Source organism: Podarcis gaigeae (assembly GCF_964106915.1).
Source record: "Podarcis gaigeae genome assembly, chromosome: 3".
Lineage (NCBI taxonomy): Eukaryota > Metazoa > Chordata > Lepidosauria > Squamata > Lacertidae > Podarcis > Podarcis gaigeae.
The window spans coordinates 18,994,716-19,015,234 of record NC_139680.1 but is presented as its reverse complement, the minus strand read 5'-3'; the positions used below and the strand labels follow the sequence as shown (position 1 = coordinate 19,015,234).

Here is a 20,519-nt window from a genome sequence, read left to right as displayed (position 1 = left end):
GAGGCTGCTAGTTTAACTTTTTGCTATTAATTATCTACCTATTTGTAGATACGTACAAATGGCTTTTTTCTTTTTACAGAGAGGGACAGGGCCCCCTGCCTCAAGGGGGTAACAGTCTAAATGTTGGCACTAAAAGTTACTTTAAAGAGGTGCACGTCTGAGAGTATGTACCCTGTTAGCATGCCTTTTCCTGATACAACAAATGAAGGTAGAAATTAATATTCAGCTGAATAAATATTTCCTCTTGACTCAGTGGGGTTGGTTATTGTGGGGAGGGGCAACAAAGCAGTGACATTTTAGGTGACCATATCTCGGCTTAGCCCTTCCAGGAGGAGTGTGACGCTCTTTAGTTTAATGTGTAAAGATTTGAGAAGTGAAAAGAGGCAGACGCAGCAGTCAGTGGATTTACAGGTGTTGCAATTCATCTTGCCTGAATGTGCAATACCTGAGGTAATGTAACAAAGACAATCTCCTTGCCTCTCCAGGCCAAAGTAGCACTTTCCTTATCAGGTACAGGCTACCTTTCTGAGTTTACGAGTACTATGTGACATTGTGAGCAGACTCAACACACACTTAAAACACATGGCTTCCCCGTAGGAGCCGTGGTTTCCCCATCGCAGATCTGCAAGCCTGGCATCCTTAACAAACTACGGTTCTCAGGATTATTTGGGGGAAGCCATGTCCTTTAAATATTTGGTGCAGATGCTCACAAGAGGAATCCCCTTTGGAGGTACTGGCTCAGATAGCTGCAAAATGCCAAAGTGCCTGCCGGAAGGATTCCTCAGGAGTAGATGAATACTTCCAAGTAAGCTAGTATATCAAATATGCAAGCAAAATTGCAGCTGAAGGCTCAGATCTAATAGCCTTCAGTTCCAGTCCAAGCATGCTATGACACTATCTTTGCACAAGTTCTTTAGTACCCAGACAGTATTCACATTTGTGTTTGTTTTTGTTAGCCATTTTCTGCTGGCACCCTTGGCCCTTTTATCGATATCTGCATACTATACCTCATTTGTATCAAAAACTGCTGGTACTGAGTTTTCCCTGACCCCCACGCTGTTTTAGATTTCAGACTGTTTTTTGGACTTTGGTTTTCCTGTCGCCTTATGTTATGACTTTGAACTGTTTATTGACCTTGCTTCCTGCGTGCCGCTCTTGCACGATTAAACTTTGGCCTACTGTGATTCAGAGATTGCCTCTTGTTAACTTTCAGTCTCTCTGTGTGCCACATTGTAGGCACATTGATGTAATGTTCTTGAAAAAACTTAGTAGCTGTTTCAATGAAGCTGTTTTAAAATGTATGATTAGAGTATAAAAGCAACTGTATGGTTTTAAAAGCTTATGTAAATTTCCCTGGGAGAGGAGTTATCGCTGAATAAATGTAGACTTTTCAAGGTGAATTCTTAGCGATCAATCAGTGGGGGAAGGGAAGCAGTTTCATTTACTGCAGGTTGCTGTTAAAAGTCACCAAAGCGCAGCTAGCAACGAGAGTTGGAAAACTTATGCTAGCCACTTGCTTAATGAATTTGTTGAGTAGGCAGGGTGGCAAGGAGGCAGGACACTGGCACCTGCAGTGGTGCCCAGGAGACAATTTCAGACACCCTAGGATCTGCTGGCACTAAGTTTTCACAGAACTTATACACTCTGCAAGGTTATATACCACATCACATAGAAAGCAAGTGCTAGGCCCCCTGCATTTCTCCATCAGTTTCCTTTCCAAAAAAAGGCACACATACAAATGGCTTTCTTTTTTGTAGGGTTGGGGGGAGAAAGTGGGTTTCTTGCGCCAACCAGCGTCACACCCATTCCATTTGTGTTGCCTAATTTTGCCAGTATCCTACTTTAGTAGTATTTTAACTTCTTTTTTGTGTGTGCGGGGAACCTGGAATTGAGAATGGTTGACTATGAAGGATGCACACAGGTTTCTCCCCGCTGCCTCCTTCCCGCTTAGTGTATATTTGTACCAAAAATGGAGGACAGGGACAGGCAGTCGCTTCTGCCTCACACCCTGTTGTTGATGATGGATGGAGCCCATAAAGAAATAAACATCCCAAAGAATGTCAGTCAGGTCCCAAGGCGGGTGATCTAGTCCAGCCCCCTGCAATGCAAGGAACCAACCAACTGCTTTATCGTCTCCGTTTGTTTGTTTGTGCTTTTAACGTTTTGCTGTTTTATCTTTCATTTATTTACTAGATTTGTCAGTCGCACGGCAACCCAAAGCGACCAACCCCTTGGGAATCTAAAGCAGATCCCTCTCCTCACGTCAAGGCCGCAAAACCTCTCAGCATCCTCCACTCGGACGCCACTAATCCAACTGACAGCGTGAGGGCGGGGCTTAACTCTGAGGTAAACGCGAGCAGGCTCGCGGCGCCAACGGCCGATGCGCGCGCCTGCCCACATCCCGCCCGCGACCAATCGCATAAACCGCCCCCGCTCCTCCCCCCCGCCGCAGCCACGAGACCCAGCCTCTCTCTTTCTCCCGAGTATCGTCGTGAGGCGCCGGTGGGCGGGGCTGCATAGCCGCCGGGAGCCTCGTGAGTGGCCGGCTCGCCTGCCAATAGCGCGCCGTAGTCCCGCCCTGCGAGCTTCATAAAGGAAGCTCTGCACTTCCTGATCCGCTTGCTGATTGATTTATCCGGACGCGTAGGGACGCTTTTAAGGGACCCCCCTCAGCGCCTTCAGCGTTCCGTTCCGAGGCGAGCGAAGCGGGCCGACGCCATTAGCGACACCGCCATGACGTTCAAGCGAGCCCGCGACCGGCTCTACAGCACCCGCTGCTGCGGCTGCTGCCATGTCCGCACCGGCACTATCATCCTAGGCACTTGGTACATGGTAAGGAAGGTCTCGCTGTTAAGGGGAAAGGGCCGCTTTTGTCCGTTCGGAGGGGTTGTGAGGCGATGTTCCGGGTGATGGGGATCCTTTATTGCGCGTGCGCGCAGCCCCGTCGTACAACGTCCCTTTTTTTCCTCGGGCGCTGACGTGCCCTGTGGAGCGGCCGCGCATGCGCGTTATCCCCCCGGGAGTGTTTTCCAGAACTTTGCCAGCAAATACGTAAGACCTGGGAGAGCGGCGATCCCGGAAGGAGACTGGATTGGCCGCCTGCGGTTGGTCTTCCTTAGGCATGGCTGCCTGCGAAGGCTTAACTTTCTCGCTGCAAAGCCTTTTGAAAGTAACCCTGCAGCTGCGCACTTGCTGCTGTGTGTTCCCAGTTTTTCTGCCAAGTAGCTCAGGGTGACGTATTGTACGTAGCTGTCCTCCTTTTTATCCTGGTGTTAGCCCTAAGAGACCGTGGCTGGCCGAAGGCCACCCCAGTGAGCTTCATTGCTGAGTGAGGATTTGAACTCTGGTCTCCCAGATCCAAAGGGACACGGGTGGCGCTGTGGGTTTAACCACAGAGCCTAGGACTTGCCGATCAGAAGGTCGGCGGTTCAAATCCCCGCGACGGGATGAACTCCCGTTTCTCAGTCCCTGCTCCTGCCCACCTAGCAGTTCGAAAGCACGTCAAAGTGCAAGTAGATAAATAGGTATCGCTCCGGGGGGAAGGTAAATGGCGTTTCCGTGCACTGCTCTGGTTCGCCAGAAGTTGCTTAGTCATGCTGGCCACATGACCCAGAAGCTGTACGCTGGCTCCCTCGGCCAATAAAACGAGATGAGCGCCGCAACCCCAGAGTCAGTCACGACTGGACCTAATGGTCAGGGGTCCCTTTAACTTTACCTCCCAGATCCTAATCCAAGGTGAGAGCCAGTGTGGTGTGTGATGGTTAAGAGTCTTGGTCCATGATATGGGAGACCAGGATTTGAATCCCTGCTCAGCCAGGAAGCTCACTGGCTGACCTTTGGCCAGTTACCATCTCTTTCAACCGAACCTACCTCACAGCATTGTTGTGAGGATGAAATGGGGAGAAGGAGAACCACGTACACCACCTTGAGTTCCTCGGAAGAGAAAGGTGGTATATAAATGTAGTAAATAAATAATCTGACACCCTCTCACATATGAAATCTTTACACTCCTGGAGGTAGTGTCGGAAAAAGACCTTCCAAGGTTTGTGTGAGAGAATTGGTTTGTGTTTCTCCTTAGGATTCTTCCCTTCTACATGCCCCTTTTGCCAATTGCACAAAGTAGAGTGAGCTCTGAGTGCTAAGCATTCGTTCTTACTCCCTTCCCTTTCCATACTGACTACTCAGTCTGTTTCTGGTCCTATAGTTTCTGCAGTGATGGACAGGAGAGAAGAAACACTAAAAAAATAGTTAATATACTGCTTAGTTTCCTCTTGAGAATTATTTTTCATAAAATTCAGTCATCTCCTTCTAGTTCTAAAATTGCCACTCTTCCATAGAGAATTCTGGGAGTTGCAGTTTTTGATGACAGTGGCGAGAATTCTTAAGGTTCATAGTACACCTTCCCCTAAAATATAGATCCCATGGGCAGAATGAATTAACTACTAGTTTATTTTGTCTGTTGTTGATGTTTCCAGACCCCAAACAACAGCTGGGTTTATGCTTTATTTTCAGATGCTAGTGGATATATTATAAGAGGATGTTACTGAAAGAGTTAATAAAACCAGACAATTGGAACTTTAATACTATGGAGAAAATGCTGACTGAGATAGCATTGTGGCTTTGAAACAGCAAATTGCAAGGTTGTCGTTGTGAGTGCAATTTTAATTGAAATAGAAATTAACTCACTGCTTCTTGTGAAACTTGCTACAAAGTTCATAATATATGTAACATTAGTTTCCACTTCTATAAGGAAGTGGGGAAGTCACTTAGCAGCAAGTGTTTATTGTAGGTCAAACTCTTGTGCTAGTTAGCATGGAGGGGGTTGGGGTGTGACTTCCGTGAATTTTCAGCACCACTTTGTATCACTTGCTTGTCTTCACAGGATTTTCTATTTTTGATGTTTTCAGCTGCTGGTACGCAGGGAAGTGTTGGCATGCAGTCAGTTGTCCTTTCCATGGTGAGGGTGATCAGTCACCCTTACGATGCTGTTTGTGTTGTCTCTTCCTTTCAGCAGGAAGAGATTGCATCTTTGTACTAGGTGGGAGGAAATATTGGGTCAATAGGACACTTCCCACACAGCAGTAGTTACAGAAGGCGTTTCCGGCATAGCATCTCTTTAGCTAGGTTTCATAAATGTGCTTAACACTGGAGAGTTACTTTTAAAATCTTTTGATTCCTTGCCCCTCCCTTGAGCCTGGCATGGGTAGGATTTTTTAAAGAAGCAGAAAATAGTCTTCTTGCTGCTTTCTGAGACTGTACAGCAGGGGCAAGCCCCCCCCCCCCTTATGCTGTAGTGTAGCAGAATCGTGCTTTCAGAACCTGCTACTTGATTATACAGTGTGTTTCTTTTGACAAGACCCATCTTGAAGAGAGTACACCCTTGTCAAGCTCTCAGACAACAAAAAAAGTGGGGGGAAATGTTAAGTTGGGGACACCAGTGCAGATCAGGCTAATTCCTGGCCAATGCACCAACACTAATTAGATCTTTCAGTCAGAGTTTGAATTTGCAACCCGCTTAAGTGAGGAATAAAGCCATAGGCTCAGGATTGTAACTGAAATGAAAAATTTGGATTATGGATATACAGTGCTATGAAATTTTCAAACAATAAAACTTCTTAAAGGAACGTAATATAATAGAAAATTATATATATTTCAAAATGGCACCAAGTTGCAAATGTGTTGCACAATCAGAGTAAGTCATTTTCTCAAGCTTTGATCCCTAGCTGTTGGACTACATCTCCCATCATCCCTGATCACTGGTCCTGCTACCTAGGGATGATGGGAACTGTAGTCCTACAACAGCTGAGGACCCAAGTTTTATAAACACTGGAGTAAGTAATATTGTTAAAATAGTCTCCTCCCAACATCCCCCCATCTAGTTGTGAAAGTTGTTAGCTCCCTAGCATCTTTGCATTTTAGAATAAAGTTTATAGTTACCAATCCAAGGCAGTAGGCCAAGATAATGGGACCTTTACTTGGGTATAAAAGCACATGAAGCAGAGATGGATAGATAGCAGAAATAATGGCGGGGGGGGGGGGAGATGATTCTGAAATCTGGCGCAGCATTTTCAAGCAGCTTGCACAGAAATCATAGTTGTATATTTCATCCATTTTGATCAACCATGGCTGCTGCATTGTAGGTTTGAAGTTTGCTGTAGTTGTTCTGGCATAGTAGGGTTCAGATTAACAAGGATTAGCTGAAGTTTGGCCTTCAGGTGTTACTGGGGTACAATATTTATCCTTGGTCGTGCTGGCTAGAGCTAATTGTAGTTGGAGTTCCACAACATCTGGAGCACCACAGCTCGGCCACCTCTGCTATAGGCTGTAAAAGTTAAGCCTATGCACACAAAACTATGCCCTGTTGAAATCAATAGAAATTTGGGACATGAATGTTGGCATTGTCTCGAGACAGGTGGATGGCAACATAGCACTAACAAAACTGGTGCTGATAGAGTTGCAGTTCTGTGTTTTTCTGTGGAAGGAGATGTCAGTTCCTTCAGATTCTATGAACTAAAGTAAACTTATGAAAATTTATGGGATGCAGTTTCTTTTAGCTTGTTGATCAGCGTAAGTTAAAACAATGAGAACTATTGGTATTTATAATGCAACCGTATAGTGGCCTTATGGACTGTGTAGGATATTTAATGTGTTCTCTAGCTGATTGTCAGTAGGATATTGTGAACCTACAAACTTCAAATTTAGAAATGGTGTTAAATGCCTAAGAAGTGCCTTTTAAGTAATGTGTGTATCCAAAATGTCTTCTTTCAAAAATAGCTTTTGTGTGACTTAGGTGGTTTTGGAGAAAATTCTGGGGAAAGTACTTGGGAAGTTAACACTTTAAATACTATAGTAAGGAAATTAAAAATACATTGACTTCAAGCTTCTGCCATAAATGCATCCTGAAATTGGAGGGGGAAGGAGAGATAACAGTACAGAGAAGGTGATAGAGCAGGAAGATGGTGAGGCTTCATATGGCTCCTTGGAGTCTGCAGAGATTCCCCCCACCCCCCAGAAAGTAGCTGTGCCCTCAAAGCTCATACAAGCTCCTTAGCCCTTTGCTACGTGACCAGTTACTATGTTGCTTGCAGATATCCTTTGAATTGCAAGGATTTTTCTCAATACTGTATGTGACAAAAGGTCATACTCCCTGTCCAGATCAGGGTGCCTGTAGGTGAATAGGCACAGCCATCCTGAAATATGCAGTTTCATGGAATGTTATTTTCCTTTAATCTGATGTTTGGCTTAAACAAAATCCTGTTTATAGCCACCAGCAACTAGCTTTGTTCTCTTTGGCAATCTTGGCAGAGCTCGCATTCCACCTCTTTTTATTCACATAAGTTACATTGGTTGCATTACAGTACGTAGTAAAATTAAAAATGTAACCAAGTGTGTGTGGATACATTATATTATTGAGATCTTCAAACACATTTCAACAAAACTGTAGGTGCACGACCTTTCCTACAGCTTTAAAACTTTAAAACTACAGAGTGTGGTTTTAAGCTGGAATCATGATGAATAAGACAGATCAATACTCTAGATAAGGTAATGATATGTATAATTTTTTAACATGCAGAGAATAATATGTGCAAACAAATCAGAGAGGGGAGCTGAGGGAAGTCGTTGGAGGGTGGGAGAGGGAGGGATGGGAGGGAATAAAAAGGGGGAATGTAATTGGTTATATTGATAATTTGCTTGTTAAAATTTTTCAATAAAAATATATTTTTTAAAAAGACAGATCAATACTCAGTTGAGGGAGGTACGCAATTATAGAGATTTTTATCCATATATATTTTCCACATGTTATATAGTCACATACTTATATAATGCATATAGCCACATACTTCTATAATGCATAACATTGTTAATGAGGCATATACATTGCATTAATTTTAGAATTTTAATAGTCTTGCAATTAACTAGAGATCCAATCCACTGGACATTTATATAGAAGTAAGACCTAATGGTCAGGGGTCCCTTCACCCTTTACCTTTTTAAGCCCAGTTGAACATAGTATGATTTCTGAGTAGGATTGGGCCACACCTTGAGTTTTCATAACTAGCATAAGTCTTTAATTGTAGTTGTGCTAAATAAATGCTTTTTATAACTGAGGGTTGTGTGTAACACTGCAGTTTTGCTCATGCAACAAGGTTCCATGTTCACAATGGAACTGCCCTTTCCTCTCTGTCACTTGCAGTCAGGACCATTATGGGCAGATTTTGGAACAGCCGGAAGGGAAGGGGAAATCCTACTGTTCAAGTGGAAATCCACTTGAGTAGCACTGGATGCAACCCTTGACCAGTGTTTGATCATATTTCACCAGTAAGTTGACCAGCTCCTATAAACCCTTTTTGGTATGGTGAACCTGTGTTCCTCTGTTTTAACCTAGAAAAACACTTATTAAATTCAAGGCAAAGTGCATTTCAGTCTCTGTTCTTTGGTAAGATTATAATAGGGAAAAGTTCACTGGCTGCTTGGAACACAAATTATTACATAACGCCTGTCTATTCATGAGGTACTTTTGTTTTCTGTTTGTGTTGCGGATTATAACAAACCTATTAAGATAAGCCAAACAAAATCCTCTTTTGCAAACTTAAAGGAAAGTGTTGTGGTTCATTTTATAAAAGCATGTCTCAATTCTGTTCAATTGCTGCCAATTGATTTCCACCCCTCCTTGATGGTATGCTTTCTCAGATTTGGCATGTGAGCAATATTAAGCTATAATACTTTAAAACAATCACATTGGGGGTTTGTATGTGCAGCTTAAATTTTTAATTCATGCTCCCTGGAAAATATATCTATATCTATATATTTATAAAAAATATTAAATGCATGCCATATTCCACCATATTCATTAGGTGGAAAGAGTAGATTGTCAAACCATCTAAATCCTTTGAAATATTTTAAGTAAATGTAAAGCTTTTTACTACTGCCTTGGGCTGATAGGAAGATTTGGAGCCAAATTATTGCTCTTTATATTTTTCCAACTGTCCACATTCATATTCAGCCTTTCCTAGATATATAGTTCATTTTGCAGTGAATGTAAATTCCTGTTACAAAACCCACTTGCATATACCTGTTTGGTGAATAGATTACTGTGAAGTTTGTATTTCTAAATTATTCATTGATGGTGATCATTAAGAGAGATGAGCAGGGTATAATAGTATCACAATTGTCAGATACAGAATGCTGTACCTAAGTTGCTTAACTGTTGTAATAAAGTGAAAAAGCTTAGAGAGGCTTCCCAGTGTGGCTTCTATTATTTGGGAGTCGGTCTTGCTGATTTCATTTTAAACTAAATATGTTGCATTGGTGATATTTATTATAAGGTGGGGGAAACATTTTTTAATACCAGTTTGGGAGACTGAAGACAGCATTAGAATTTGTTGAAACAGCCAGTAGGTGAGAAAACATGACCAATTATGTTACAGAACAATTTTTAGGAGGTGGAAATACTGGTCCTTAAATTGTTTAAAAATCGTTAGCAGTTTTGCAAAGTGAATATTTTATATTGACTCAATGCTTCCTGTACGTAAATATGATCTGAAGTCAACAGAGAGAGAAACTCTACATTGTGGTTGTCGGTGTAATGCCCATGGGCACCCATTTGCTTTCAGGGGTCTTCTTTTCTGCCTGCAGGACATCCCCACCCTGTCTGAAATTAGTCTTGAAACAGGCATTCTAATGTCACCAATATTGCTTGGTTGCAAAATGTGATATGGTCCCCATGAGTTTCTCCAGTTTGCTGATGTGCCCAAAGACCTCAAAAAGTTGGTTATGTTTTCAGTTAATCTGTAGGGAATGGGCATGGAAGATGAAGATAGTTCTTGCTAAGATTAAAAACATTTGGTGTGTCTAGTGCATCTTCACATCTTAAATTCAATCCATGGCCTTGCATTTAGTGTTCCAAAGTTTTGTGTTTTTGGAGACTGTGTTAGAAACTGAGATATGAAAGCTAGGAGTTAAATGGCACCTTAAACCTAGGTTAGGGGAGCAACAACGGAATGTCTGGATGTGCTTTTTTATAACAAGAATACAAAGCTGGAAATGAATGAGCTGCAGCTAAAAATATTGTGTTCATTTTTCACATAGCCTAGTCCTTCCCTTGCTCACCCCCCAAATATTTTTAAGAGAGTCTCTTCTCCAGTCTTCAGAGAGTAGCTGTAAGTGGGGAGGCAGAAAAAGGTCCTCTTTTCCTTCCTTCCACTCTACAGTTTTAATCTGAAATCTTAGGCTCAGTACTGCGCCCAGAGCTCAGAAACTGCTTGCACTAATGAAATTCTGTGTCACAAAATGTGCCTAGAACAATGGGAGTTTCAAACACTGTTTGGAGAGTTGCATTGGTTTCCCCCCCATAACCAGAACTGTGGCCAGTATCTTTGTTAGGGGACCAGACTTAAAATATAACATTTAAGTCTGTAAGTGTTTCTGTAGGAGTGTATGGACATTTTGTTTCCTTTGTACAACACAGGTGGTATCACCTCTGCCTTCCTTAGCTCAGGCTTTTATACCTACAGCTTGGTATCGTAATGTTTATAAAAGTTCTCAGGAGTTAGAAAGGTCTCATCACAGCATCAATATATATTAATAGCTCAGTTACGTGTAACAAGAGTCGCTTGTGTTTCATTAAGTGTTATTACTCATACAAGTTGTTCCTTTTAGCAACCTTGCCATTTGTCTGATTTGCATGACAACTTGATCTGTGGGAGTTGTCACACAGTTTCTCCTCAAGTTTCCTTCTTGCAGTGGTTTGCTCTCCAGATTTCTCTGCTTTCACTTTGTGTTGTGTGTCAGTAGCCATTTGGATAGGCAAAATAATGGAGAGTTGAATGTTCCCCTTGCCACTTGTCATTTATTCTCAAGATCTTGTGGAGGTCGTGTAACATAATTTGTAGTTTCTTGGGAGAACGTAAGCACTACTAGATCAGGCCAGTGGCCTGTCTAGTCCAGTATTTTGTTATTACAGTACCTAACATGATGCTTACAGAAAACCTGCAAGCAGGACCAGAGTGCAACACAGTGTAAGAAACACAGATATATAAGTTAGACATTAAATGGCTCCTTAAACCAGAGTTGCAGTCACCAAAATGGAATGTCTAGTTGCCATTTTTGGGCAAGACTGCTTGAAAGTCTCATTTTTCAGATGATGGACTGACTGTGATTGATTCTCAGTTAAACATCTGGCCAGTTCAGATGAAAACCTTGAGCTAGGTTAAGAACATTGAGAACCTAAAGAAGAAAAGTCCCTTGATCCCAAGGACAGTCCACATGTATATTGGCCTCTTTCGACCTCTTCTTCTTAATGGTGACTACTCCTGCTCAGGCAGCACAGAAAAAGCATTTTGGTTCCAGAAATTCATTCCAAATGTACAGATAAAATATAACTGATAGAATTCTACATAATGGTGCATTTAGTGTGTGAAAACAGTCTAGATCCAATGATCCCCAGGCATGTACCTCATGATGGTAGAGATGTCATGCGCCCTTGCACCCAGGCATCTCCACTTGGTCGCAAGTAATCAATAGCCAGGTGCAAAATGCGCCTGGAGCCTGACTAATTTCAAACACTGACAACATACTCCCCTCTTGTGATTCCCAGCAACTGGCGTGCAGAGGTATACTGCCTCTTGACAGTGGCGGGTAGTATATAGCCATCATGGCAAATAGCCATTGGAAGGTAATCTTATCCTCTGTGAAACTTAAAACTCTCTCTTCATCGATAACTAGAAAGCATGGGCTCTGCTGTGCTTGACAGCAGAACATATTCTGGAACAGCAGCTTCTGAATCTCTTCTGTCCTTTCTACTTTTACATTCCTTTCCTTTAAAAGCCTCGTTAAGTCCCCTAGAGACCTCAAAGACTGGCACAGCCCCATAGAAATGATGCCAAGAGCAAAAGAAGGGGATGGGTCACATTTGTTGACGTGATGAAAGAAGCATAGAATTGTAGAGTTGGAGGGGTCCGAAGGGTCATCTAGTCCAACTCCCTGCAGTGCAGGAGGAACAAGTGGAAGTAGGAAGACCATAATTTCTTTTCTTTTTTAGTCTGAGGTTTCCATGCTCTAAATGGATGAATTAAGCCCCCTCCCCTCTTTAACTATCTCAAGCTTGCTATTATCCTATTCCAATCAGTCACAGTCTTGACATGCAAAGCTGAAAATGTGGAGCTTCTTAAGTGCTTATGTTGTAGAAAACAGGAAAAAAAATAGATACAAGTTAAGGAGTGGAAACCAGAGTAAATACTGAGGTGGGGTGAGGGCCAACAGTGGCCTCTGCCCAATTGAATGCAGCCCTTTGCTTGATTCCTTGTGGGTGGCATGGAGCAGGAAGTGGAACAAAAAGATAAAAGCGGGTCCGCTAGTCACTACTGGCTGTTCTAGTTCTGAATGGCAAATTAGAGCTGTTTTGATGTCTTCAATATGGTTGAAAGAAACTTATCTAATGGAAGCAGGCGGTCTGCTGTTTTTTAACTTTTGTTTCTTCTGTCCCCCAGCTTATCAGACCTGCCAGATTTTAGACAGGGAAAAGAGTCACTGAAAGAAACCTCACCAGATGACAAGTGAAAACTTGTCCGCTTATCAGGGAGCGTTGCTTGTTGAACTTTTTGGGGTTTTGAGTATATATACTGAGAAAGCTTTGCTATATAAGTGGTTTGTAGTACAGTATTTTGCTTTCCTCCGTTCTCATGTAGTAGCTTTTGTATTTTTGTTTTTTTGCAGGTAGTGAATCTGTTGATGGGCATTTTGCTGACTGTTGAAGTTACTCACCCTAATACTGTGCCAACAGTGGATATCCAATCTGAAATCATTGGTAGCTACTATCCCTCTGAGAGGGTGGCTGGTAGGTATATATATTTTCTGGAGAGCAATGATTTTTGATATAGTGTGTTGTGTGTTTTTCAGAGTACATAACTCCACATCAAAATGTGTTTTAAAATTCATTTGTGAGGTATGTTAATCAGGGATCAAACACTTCACTTAGCTTGCCAAGCCATAATTTGTGGCTTTCAGTAATTTCTCCTCTCTTCTGCCATATGCCAGAGAACATGGGGAAACATGTCCATGTTTCTCTTTGGTGAGAAGATGATTGATTAGAAGATCCCTCACCACTTTGCAAGTCCTATTTACAGGAGGTCTGTTCACACTGACCTATCAACTTAGAATAGAAAGATGTTCATGGAAGATCTGTATAGAAAACAACACACTCCATCAGTTGGAGGCAGAAGAAACTTACCGTATTTTTCACACCATAGGGCGCACCGGACCATAGGGCGCACCCAGGTTTTTTGGGGGGAAATAAAGGGGAAAAAATTATTTCCCCCCCAGGCGCGGGGCTGGGGCGGGGGAAGCTCGAGCTTCCCCCGATCCCAGCCCCCAAACAGGCAGCTCTCTGCAAGCCGTGGGAGCGCTCCCGCTGCTTGCGGAGAGGTCCGCGAAGCCTGGTCGCGCTGAGTTCAGCGCGCGCAGGCTTCGGCATGCTGGCAACTCTCTGCAAGCAGCGGGAGCCCAGCGCTGGGCTCCCGCTGCTTGCGGAGAGGTGTGCGAAGCCTGGAGAGCGTGAGGGGTCAGTGCGCACCGGCCCCTCTCACTCTCCAGGCTTCAGCGAAAGCCTGCATTCGCACCATAGGACGCACAGATATTTCACCTTCATTTTTGGAGAGGAAAAAGTGCATCCTATGGTGCGAAAAATACGGTAACTAATGCCTTTTTCAGCTAAGAATTAGGCTTGTGACTAAGTGTTGCCTAGCATACTGTTTTCCAACTTTCTTCAGACAAATAAAACATGGCAAAGTATCTTCTATCTCAAGTGATAGTAAACAGTATCTTATTCTATTTGTGTAGAGTCAAGCTGACTTGGTCAAAAAATTGCTAAGCAGGAAATGCAGACTGAAACTCACTTGGCCTTCAACTGGTGGGTCCGGACCCGCTAGTGGACCATGGCCTGATCCATGGTGGGTCACAACAAGAGCACTGTCGCTATGCAAATATATTATAAAAGATTAAGAAATGGGTCTCCAATTGCATGTTTGGGTCAGAGGTGGGTCATGGGTCTGAAAAGGTTGAAGACAGCTGCTCTAAAATCCCTAGCGGAAGTCAAGGTGCTCCCTCCCTACCAAGTGACATTGAGATGCTCAGCAGAAGAGTAGTATTGCAAAGCTGTCTAACTATGCTGAAACCATAGAGAACATAAAAAGAAAATGAAGTATTCTTAAGGAATATGCATTGTTAAACTAGCTTCTCCCCTTGCAACCAGCTTTCCTAAGATAAAATAATTCATTGTGGTGAAAAATTCGTGTGTTAAAATTTGTCAAAGATGTAGAGTGTTCTGGTAGCTTAGAGGTGGGCTGCATTATGCCCCTACACTAACTTTTTATGCCTACATACTGATAGATTGTCAGTGTGCTGCAATATCCCCTTTGTGATAGAAATTCTTCATCATATTGTATATTTAAAATAGTGGTTCAAAAAGCAGTTACTAGAGAGGCCTACAATACTTTTGATCACATTTCCAATTTTTTACTTCCTTCTGCTACATTCTGATGCGCTCTGCTGTTAACCAATGCACAGTGCTTTTGTCATTTGTGTTGGTTTTCAGTCCATTTTGCGAGGTACTTAATTGGATGTTCAGCAAATATAAATCCTTGATGTACTTTTATTGTTAAAAATGACTCTTGGTGTTTTTCTCCCACCAGAAAATGCATGTGTTCTCTTTGCTATCTCGCTCCTCATGTTCACAATAAGTGCTATGATGGTGTATGGAGCAATTGCTGTAAGTATATATGAATGGTTTTCAGCACTAAACTTTCCTCGATTTCGATTCACTTCAGAATTAATGAATTCTTCCTGTTTTGCACTTTTAGCATCGAGTTGGCTGGCTGATTCCATTCTTCTGTTACCAGCTCTTTGACTTTGTTCTCAGCTGTCTGGTGGCTATAAGTTCTTTGACATACTTACCAAGAATAAAGGACTACCTGGATCAGCTGGTAAGTGTCTAAATGTAAGACAATATGCTAAACTGGTTAATAAACATTGGAAGCAAAAACTTCCAAACTCATGGCTGTGTCAGAGGAGCAGAGGGAAATAAGGGAGTGGCTTGCTGTGGCTCATTCTTACAGTGACTTCCATACATGCCCAGTATGTTTGTATCCTGACTTCTGTATTTCTAAAGAAAATTTCTACATCTGTTTGTTTAACAGCAGGTGTTCTCTCTTATATCATATTGGTTAAAATATATTTACTAGCTGTATTTTTAGTGGATGAAAATTACAGCTTGGTTGAATGTCATTATAACTTACTTATTTTTAAAAGAACGAGGTCTGACATCCTTGTTCTGGTTATGACTGGTGTATTCCTCCCTTCTGAAACTTTTGAGGAAAATCTTTGTGTGTTGGCCTTGGATTCCATGCTAATGAAACACATTGACTTCCTCCTTGCTTCCTAGAATGGATCTGTGTCATATTTAAATACGTCAGGAGACTTGTATGGGCCTGCCTTCTGTGGTTCCAAAGCAGAGGTGTATCTGTCAGAAGCTAAATGGATACTCTATGAAACTGTTTTCATTTCATCTAATTTTCTTTACAAATAAAGTAGAGCTTAGGAAACATAGTTTAAGGAGAAAAGATAGCTTTTGAAGTTGTTGAATAACGTTATCCTGGTCTATATTTAAAACATTTCTATTTCCTTCACTAGCCAGAGTTTCCGTACAAAGATGACCTCCTTTCCCTCGATTCAAGCTGTCTTCTGTTCACTGTTCTGGTGTTTTTTGCCTTGGTGATCATCTTGAAGGTCAGTTTTTGGATACTATACAAAGCATCTTTTAGGGAACACTAGAGTTGTTGCTGAATTTTCTCTCTAGCCTTCTTCAAGTGTTTAACTTATGGCTAAGTAAACAGGGTTTATAGCAAGTAGAGATTAGTGTGCTAATTCCCTTGTTAGCTAAAAGACCATTTTTTGAAGTACTTGAGGTTCCCTGTGTTTTAGACACATATTTTTTTCTGAACTATACATTGCAAGCACATGCCATCCATACAGTATAAAACTATGTGCTTAGATTGGAGATAATCAATTTTCATGCCTGGTTTTATGTGATAGTCATACAGCAGGCAGGTATAGTTTGCCTAAATGCCCTGGTGGACTAAGTTCAGGAACCTGGAAGACATAATTAAGTATACAGGCTTAAGATTTCCCACCCACTTCTAACAATTAGAAGGCAGCCTCTTTGCAGCACCAGGTTACCTAGTTAATACTGCTTTCCTCTTTGTTCCATCATCCAGGAAAGGGTCCACACTTTCTAGACAGTGGAATGCATCAGGGGTTACTGGCCTGTCTTTTTAATTTTCTGCCTACAAATTAGCTTGGGGACAGGTGTGGAGGTCTGTTGCATGAAGCTTTTCCGCTCAGAGAGGCATGAGATAATGGATGCACTCAACACCATCCCTTTACTACTTCACTTTGGTAATTTCAGCTCCTTTCATAGCAGTTTCAGAATCTAGTCTAAAGGTTTTCTGTTTGGTGCACTGGACCTGTCTTTTTAAGCATAAAGAGTACACAATCACAGTTAGGAACTGTTGAAACAATTAAATTCCATCTCCCCTGCAATTCTGAAGTTTACATTCCTCTGTGCTTTGTTTTGTTCTCCATATACATTATGCTGATGTTGGCATGCTATCCAGCTAAAATGAAGGTATTTTAATTTGATGCAATAGAAGTGCTGGCTCAGTGACAACAAGGTGTTTGTGCTGTAGCTTTAGCTGTAGCAGCCTTCAGTTCCTTAGAAAATGATAGCACTTACTTTGTGCTGGAATAAACAACTAAATAAGCTTACATAGCATGTCTGCTAAATGGTATGTATGTATGTATGTATGGTCTTCCTAGAAATGTAATTCACAAATCTGCTCTTTATTATTTTAAATTTTTGTTTGTCCTCTTGCAGGCCTACCTAATTAACTGTGTGTGGAATTGCTATAAATACATTTGCAACAGAAACTTGCCTGAGATCGCAGTGTACCCTGCATTTGAAGCACCTCCACAGGTAAAATCTTGACAAGACCAAAATAAGCTGCCAGTTATAATTTTGAGTGGCAGGGCTGATGACATTATATGTCTTTGAACCATGGGGTCAGCAAACTTTTTCAGCAGGGGATCAGTCCACTGTCCCTCAGACCTTGGGGGGGCTGGACTATATTTTGAAAAAAAGAAGAAGAATGAATTCCTTTGCCCCACAAATAACCCAGAAATGCATTTGAAATAAATGCACACATTCTACTCATGTAAAACACCAGGCAGGCCCCACAAATAACCCAGAAATGCATTTTAAATAAAAGGACACATTCTACTCATGTAAAAACAAGCTGATTCCCAGACCATCCATGGGCCGGATTGAGAAGGCGATTGGGCTGGATCCGGCCTCCGGGCCTTAGTTTGTCTACCCATGCTTTGAACCAACTTCATTTTTTACAAGTGCCAAATTAGCATTCTTCCGTCAAGCATTAGTGTCTGGATGCAAAATGCAACAACATGAAAAATCTGATAGCTACAAGCTTTGGTATCAAACTGACAGCAGTGTATTAAGGCAAATGTTATATAATGGCCTAGTTTGCATATTCGGGTTAGCCAAGCCTGGGACTATGCAAACATACAAGGTCCCAGAAAGGAGATTGCAACTGCTGTACTCTTCCCTGGACCTATTCGCTACAACACCATGCTGAGTTGAGCTAAGGCTTGACTTAGTGTGTTATTCAAAGATGGGTTTCTGGTTAAGCTTTCTCCAGGCAAGCTGTGAGTTTCAACCAAGTGGTGGTCTTGGTTACAGCTTGTGGTTAGTGTGGAGAGAACTTTACCCATGAGCTTGAAGAGAGTATTTCAATGAGGAGCAAAGCAGCTGCAAGTTCCTATCCCGGAGCCCACATGGTCAGAGTTTTGCTATGCCATGATTTGGGCTAGCATGATGCACAAGCAGCCACTGCAAACATTTTAAGGCAAGGCCGCAGCTACTCTTAACATTGAGAAACAGTGAAGCAAATGAAAAACGTTTGGCAACTCCAGATCAATGAATTTTTCTGGAGTCTTAAGAAGTTTCAAAATTCCACTCATTATTTATGGCCTGAATACATCTGACAAATGATTAAATTAGTAGCTGTTTCAAATTGTATCTATTACTAAAGCAGTACAATTCTTGCAATAGCTGTAATGGGTTTCCCTGTGTAAGCATCTGCTGTAATGTATGTTATAACAGAACAACAAATGCTTACATGAAGTGAAATAGGGAAAACTTTTATTTTAGTATTTATCTTTGTGAGTGTGTGATTCTAAAGGAAAGTGAACTTTTCAGGAGGGATGCCTCCGAAATCACATTTAACTATTATTTATGCTGTCACTCTTGAGGTGGAGTAGTAACCCCCAAGCAACATACTTTCTTTGATTTCTGTGATAAAGTAGTAGCACAAAATGTGAGCAGTTTTCATTTTATGCTAATTTGCAATCTTTCGACATTGGGCGAAGGAGTTCTTTGCAAGTCCATTCGTAACACCAGCCAGGTACTTGCATGACCAGGAGGCACAATGTGATAGCTTCATCTAAAATGTTTATGTTAAGCATAAAGATATTCTGAATCTGTGGATTTATTGTCGAACTGTTAACTGCAGGTATCTTGACACACTGTTCAGCAATAAGCCACTTTGTTCTGTGGCCTGTCTTTCGAAGACAGAGGTCCTCTGGCTGGGTTGGGATGGTATGGGGATGAGGAACCAACTCCCTTCTCTTGTGGGGGCCCAGTTAGTGCCATTGCCTTCCGTTAAGAGTTTGGGTGTAATCCTTGACGCCTCCCTTTCCAGGGAGGCGCAGGTTACAGCAACAGCCAAGGCGACATTTTTCCACCTTCGCTGCATCAAGCAGTTGGTCCCTTACCTTTAAAGCCACAACCTGGCCACAGTGATCCATGCGACGGTCACCTCCAGGCTTGACTACTGTAATTCGCTCTATGCGGGGCTGCCCGTGAAGCTGTCCCAGAAACTCCAGCGGGTGCAGAATGCTGCAGCGAGGCTCCTCACGGGGTTTCTGCCATGGGAGCATATTCACCCAGTGCTTTTCCAGCTGCACTGGCTCCCTGTGGGGTACAGGGTCAGATTTAAGGTGCTGGTTTTGGCCTTTAAAGCCCTTCACTGCCTAGGACCCTCGTACCTATGGGACCGCCTCTCCCAGTATGTCCCACGGAGGACCTTAAGGTCCATAAATAGCAACACCCTAGAGGTCCCTGGCCCTAAGGAAGTTAGATTAGCCTCAACCAGAGCCAGGGCTTTTTCAACACTGGCTCCGGCCTGGTGGAACGCTCTGTCTCATGAGACCAGGGCCCTGCACGATCTGATTTCTTTCTGCAGGGCCTGTAAGGCAGAGTTGTTCTGCCTGGCCTTTGGCTTGGAGTCAATTTGATTCCCTCCCCCTCTTTCTTTTTTCCTTTCTCTTCCTGTGATGAGGCTGCATTTTAATGTTATAATGTTGTATTTTAATCTTGTTTTTAAGTTGTATTCATTCAACTTGTTTTTATTATTGCTTCTTAGCCTCCTTGAGCCTGGCCTTGGCTGGGGATGGTGGGGTATAAATAAAATATTATTATTATTTATTAAAACACATAGCAGTGAAACTTTCTCAAGAATATCTAAAATTGATTTCTCAACTTCCTCATATATATGTATATTTAAAATCTGTGTTTCCCTTCTATAGTATGTCCTGCCAACCTATGAAATGGCAGTAAAGATGCCAGAGAAGGAACCTCCACCTCCTTACATACCTGCCTGAAGAAAACTGAAAACTTGTGGTTGAACACCCGTACCAGCTTCACTTTTTTATATTGCCAGACTGCTTTAATATTCAGGGCTTTAGGTGCAAAGCTACATGGTTGAGAGGCATTTGATATAACCTTACTAAAATCCATATGAAAATCATCCCCTTGCCAGTAGTTTTTAATTTCATTGATCATCTCAATCATTTTACAGTTATGCCTTAGGGTTTAATTCTGCAAGTACTTCTATATTTGTATATAACTTCATTCATATGCATTTACGTTTTCATTTAATTTGATAAATAAGGATTAGTATTGGACGTAGGTGTTCACATGATCAGGCATTTTACAAATATGGATTAGTTCTGAAGGACAATCTGATCAGTTGGCAAGATAACAGCTTGTGTTTTTCTTCATTTATATTGTAGTGGGAAGTTCAGATGTGGTATACGAGATATATATATATATATATATATATATATATATATATATATATACACACACATGCATATGTATATATATATTTACTTGCACTTTCTCTTACCTTTCTTTATTGTTATTCAATGCCTTGAAACAGTATGTTCAGGAAGCCTAAAGCTGGCACTAATTTGAAGTTTTTCCTATATGCTGTGAATACAGCAAAAGTGCAGCAAGAAAGTACATTTGTGTCACTTGCATGCTTCCAATCTGTGTGCATTTCCATCTTTGTTTATAAATGATGTTTAATAAAATCTTGTTAAAAAAATAA

General features: G+C 41.9%; 1 protein-coding gene and 1 long non-coding RNA gene across 2 annotated transcripts; one reads left to right on the top strand and one right to left on the bottom strand.

The window, feature by feature from the left end:
- The first annotated feature begins 2,479 nt into the window (after window positions 1-2,479).
- Window positions 2,480-20,519, top strand: LAPTM4A (lysosomal protein transmembrane 4 alpha). Its single transcript, XM_083730850.1, has 7 exons — window positions 2,480-2,832; window positions 12,715-12,835; window positions 14,688-14,764; window positions 14,856-14,978; window positions 15,685-15,780; window positions 16,928-17,026; window positions 19,714-20,519. Exons 1-7 carry the CDS (start codon window positions 2,734-2,736, stop codon window positions 19,786-19,788), a joined length of 690 nt encoding a protein of 229 aa, XP_083586976.1. The 5' UTR covers window positions 2,480-2,733; the 3' UTR covers window positions 19,789-20,519.
- LOC310840744 lies at window positions 12,924-14,680 on the bottom strand. Its single transcript, XR_014562080.1, has 2 exons — window positions 13,687-14,680; window positions 12,924-13,223 (listed from the first exon to the last, which is right to left on the bottom strand). It is a non-coding gene; the product is annotated as an uncharacterized lncRNA (long non-coding RNA).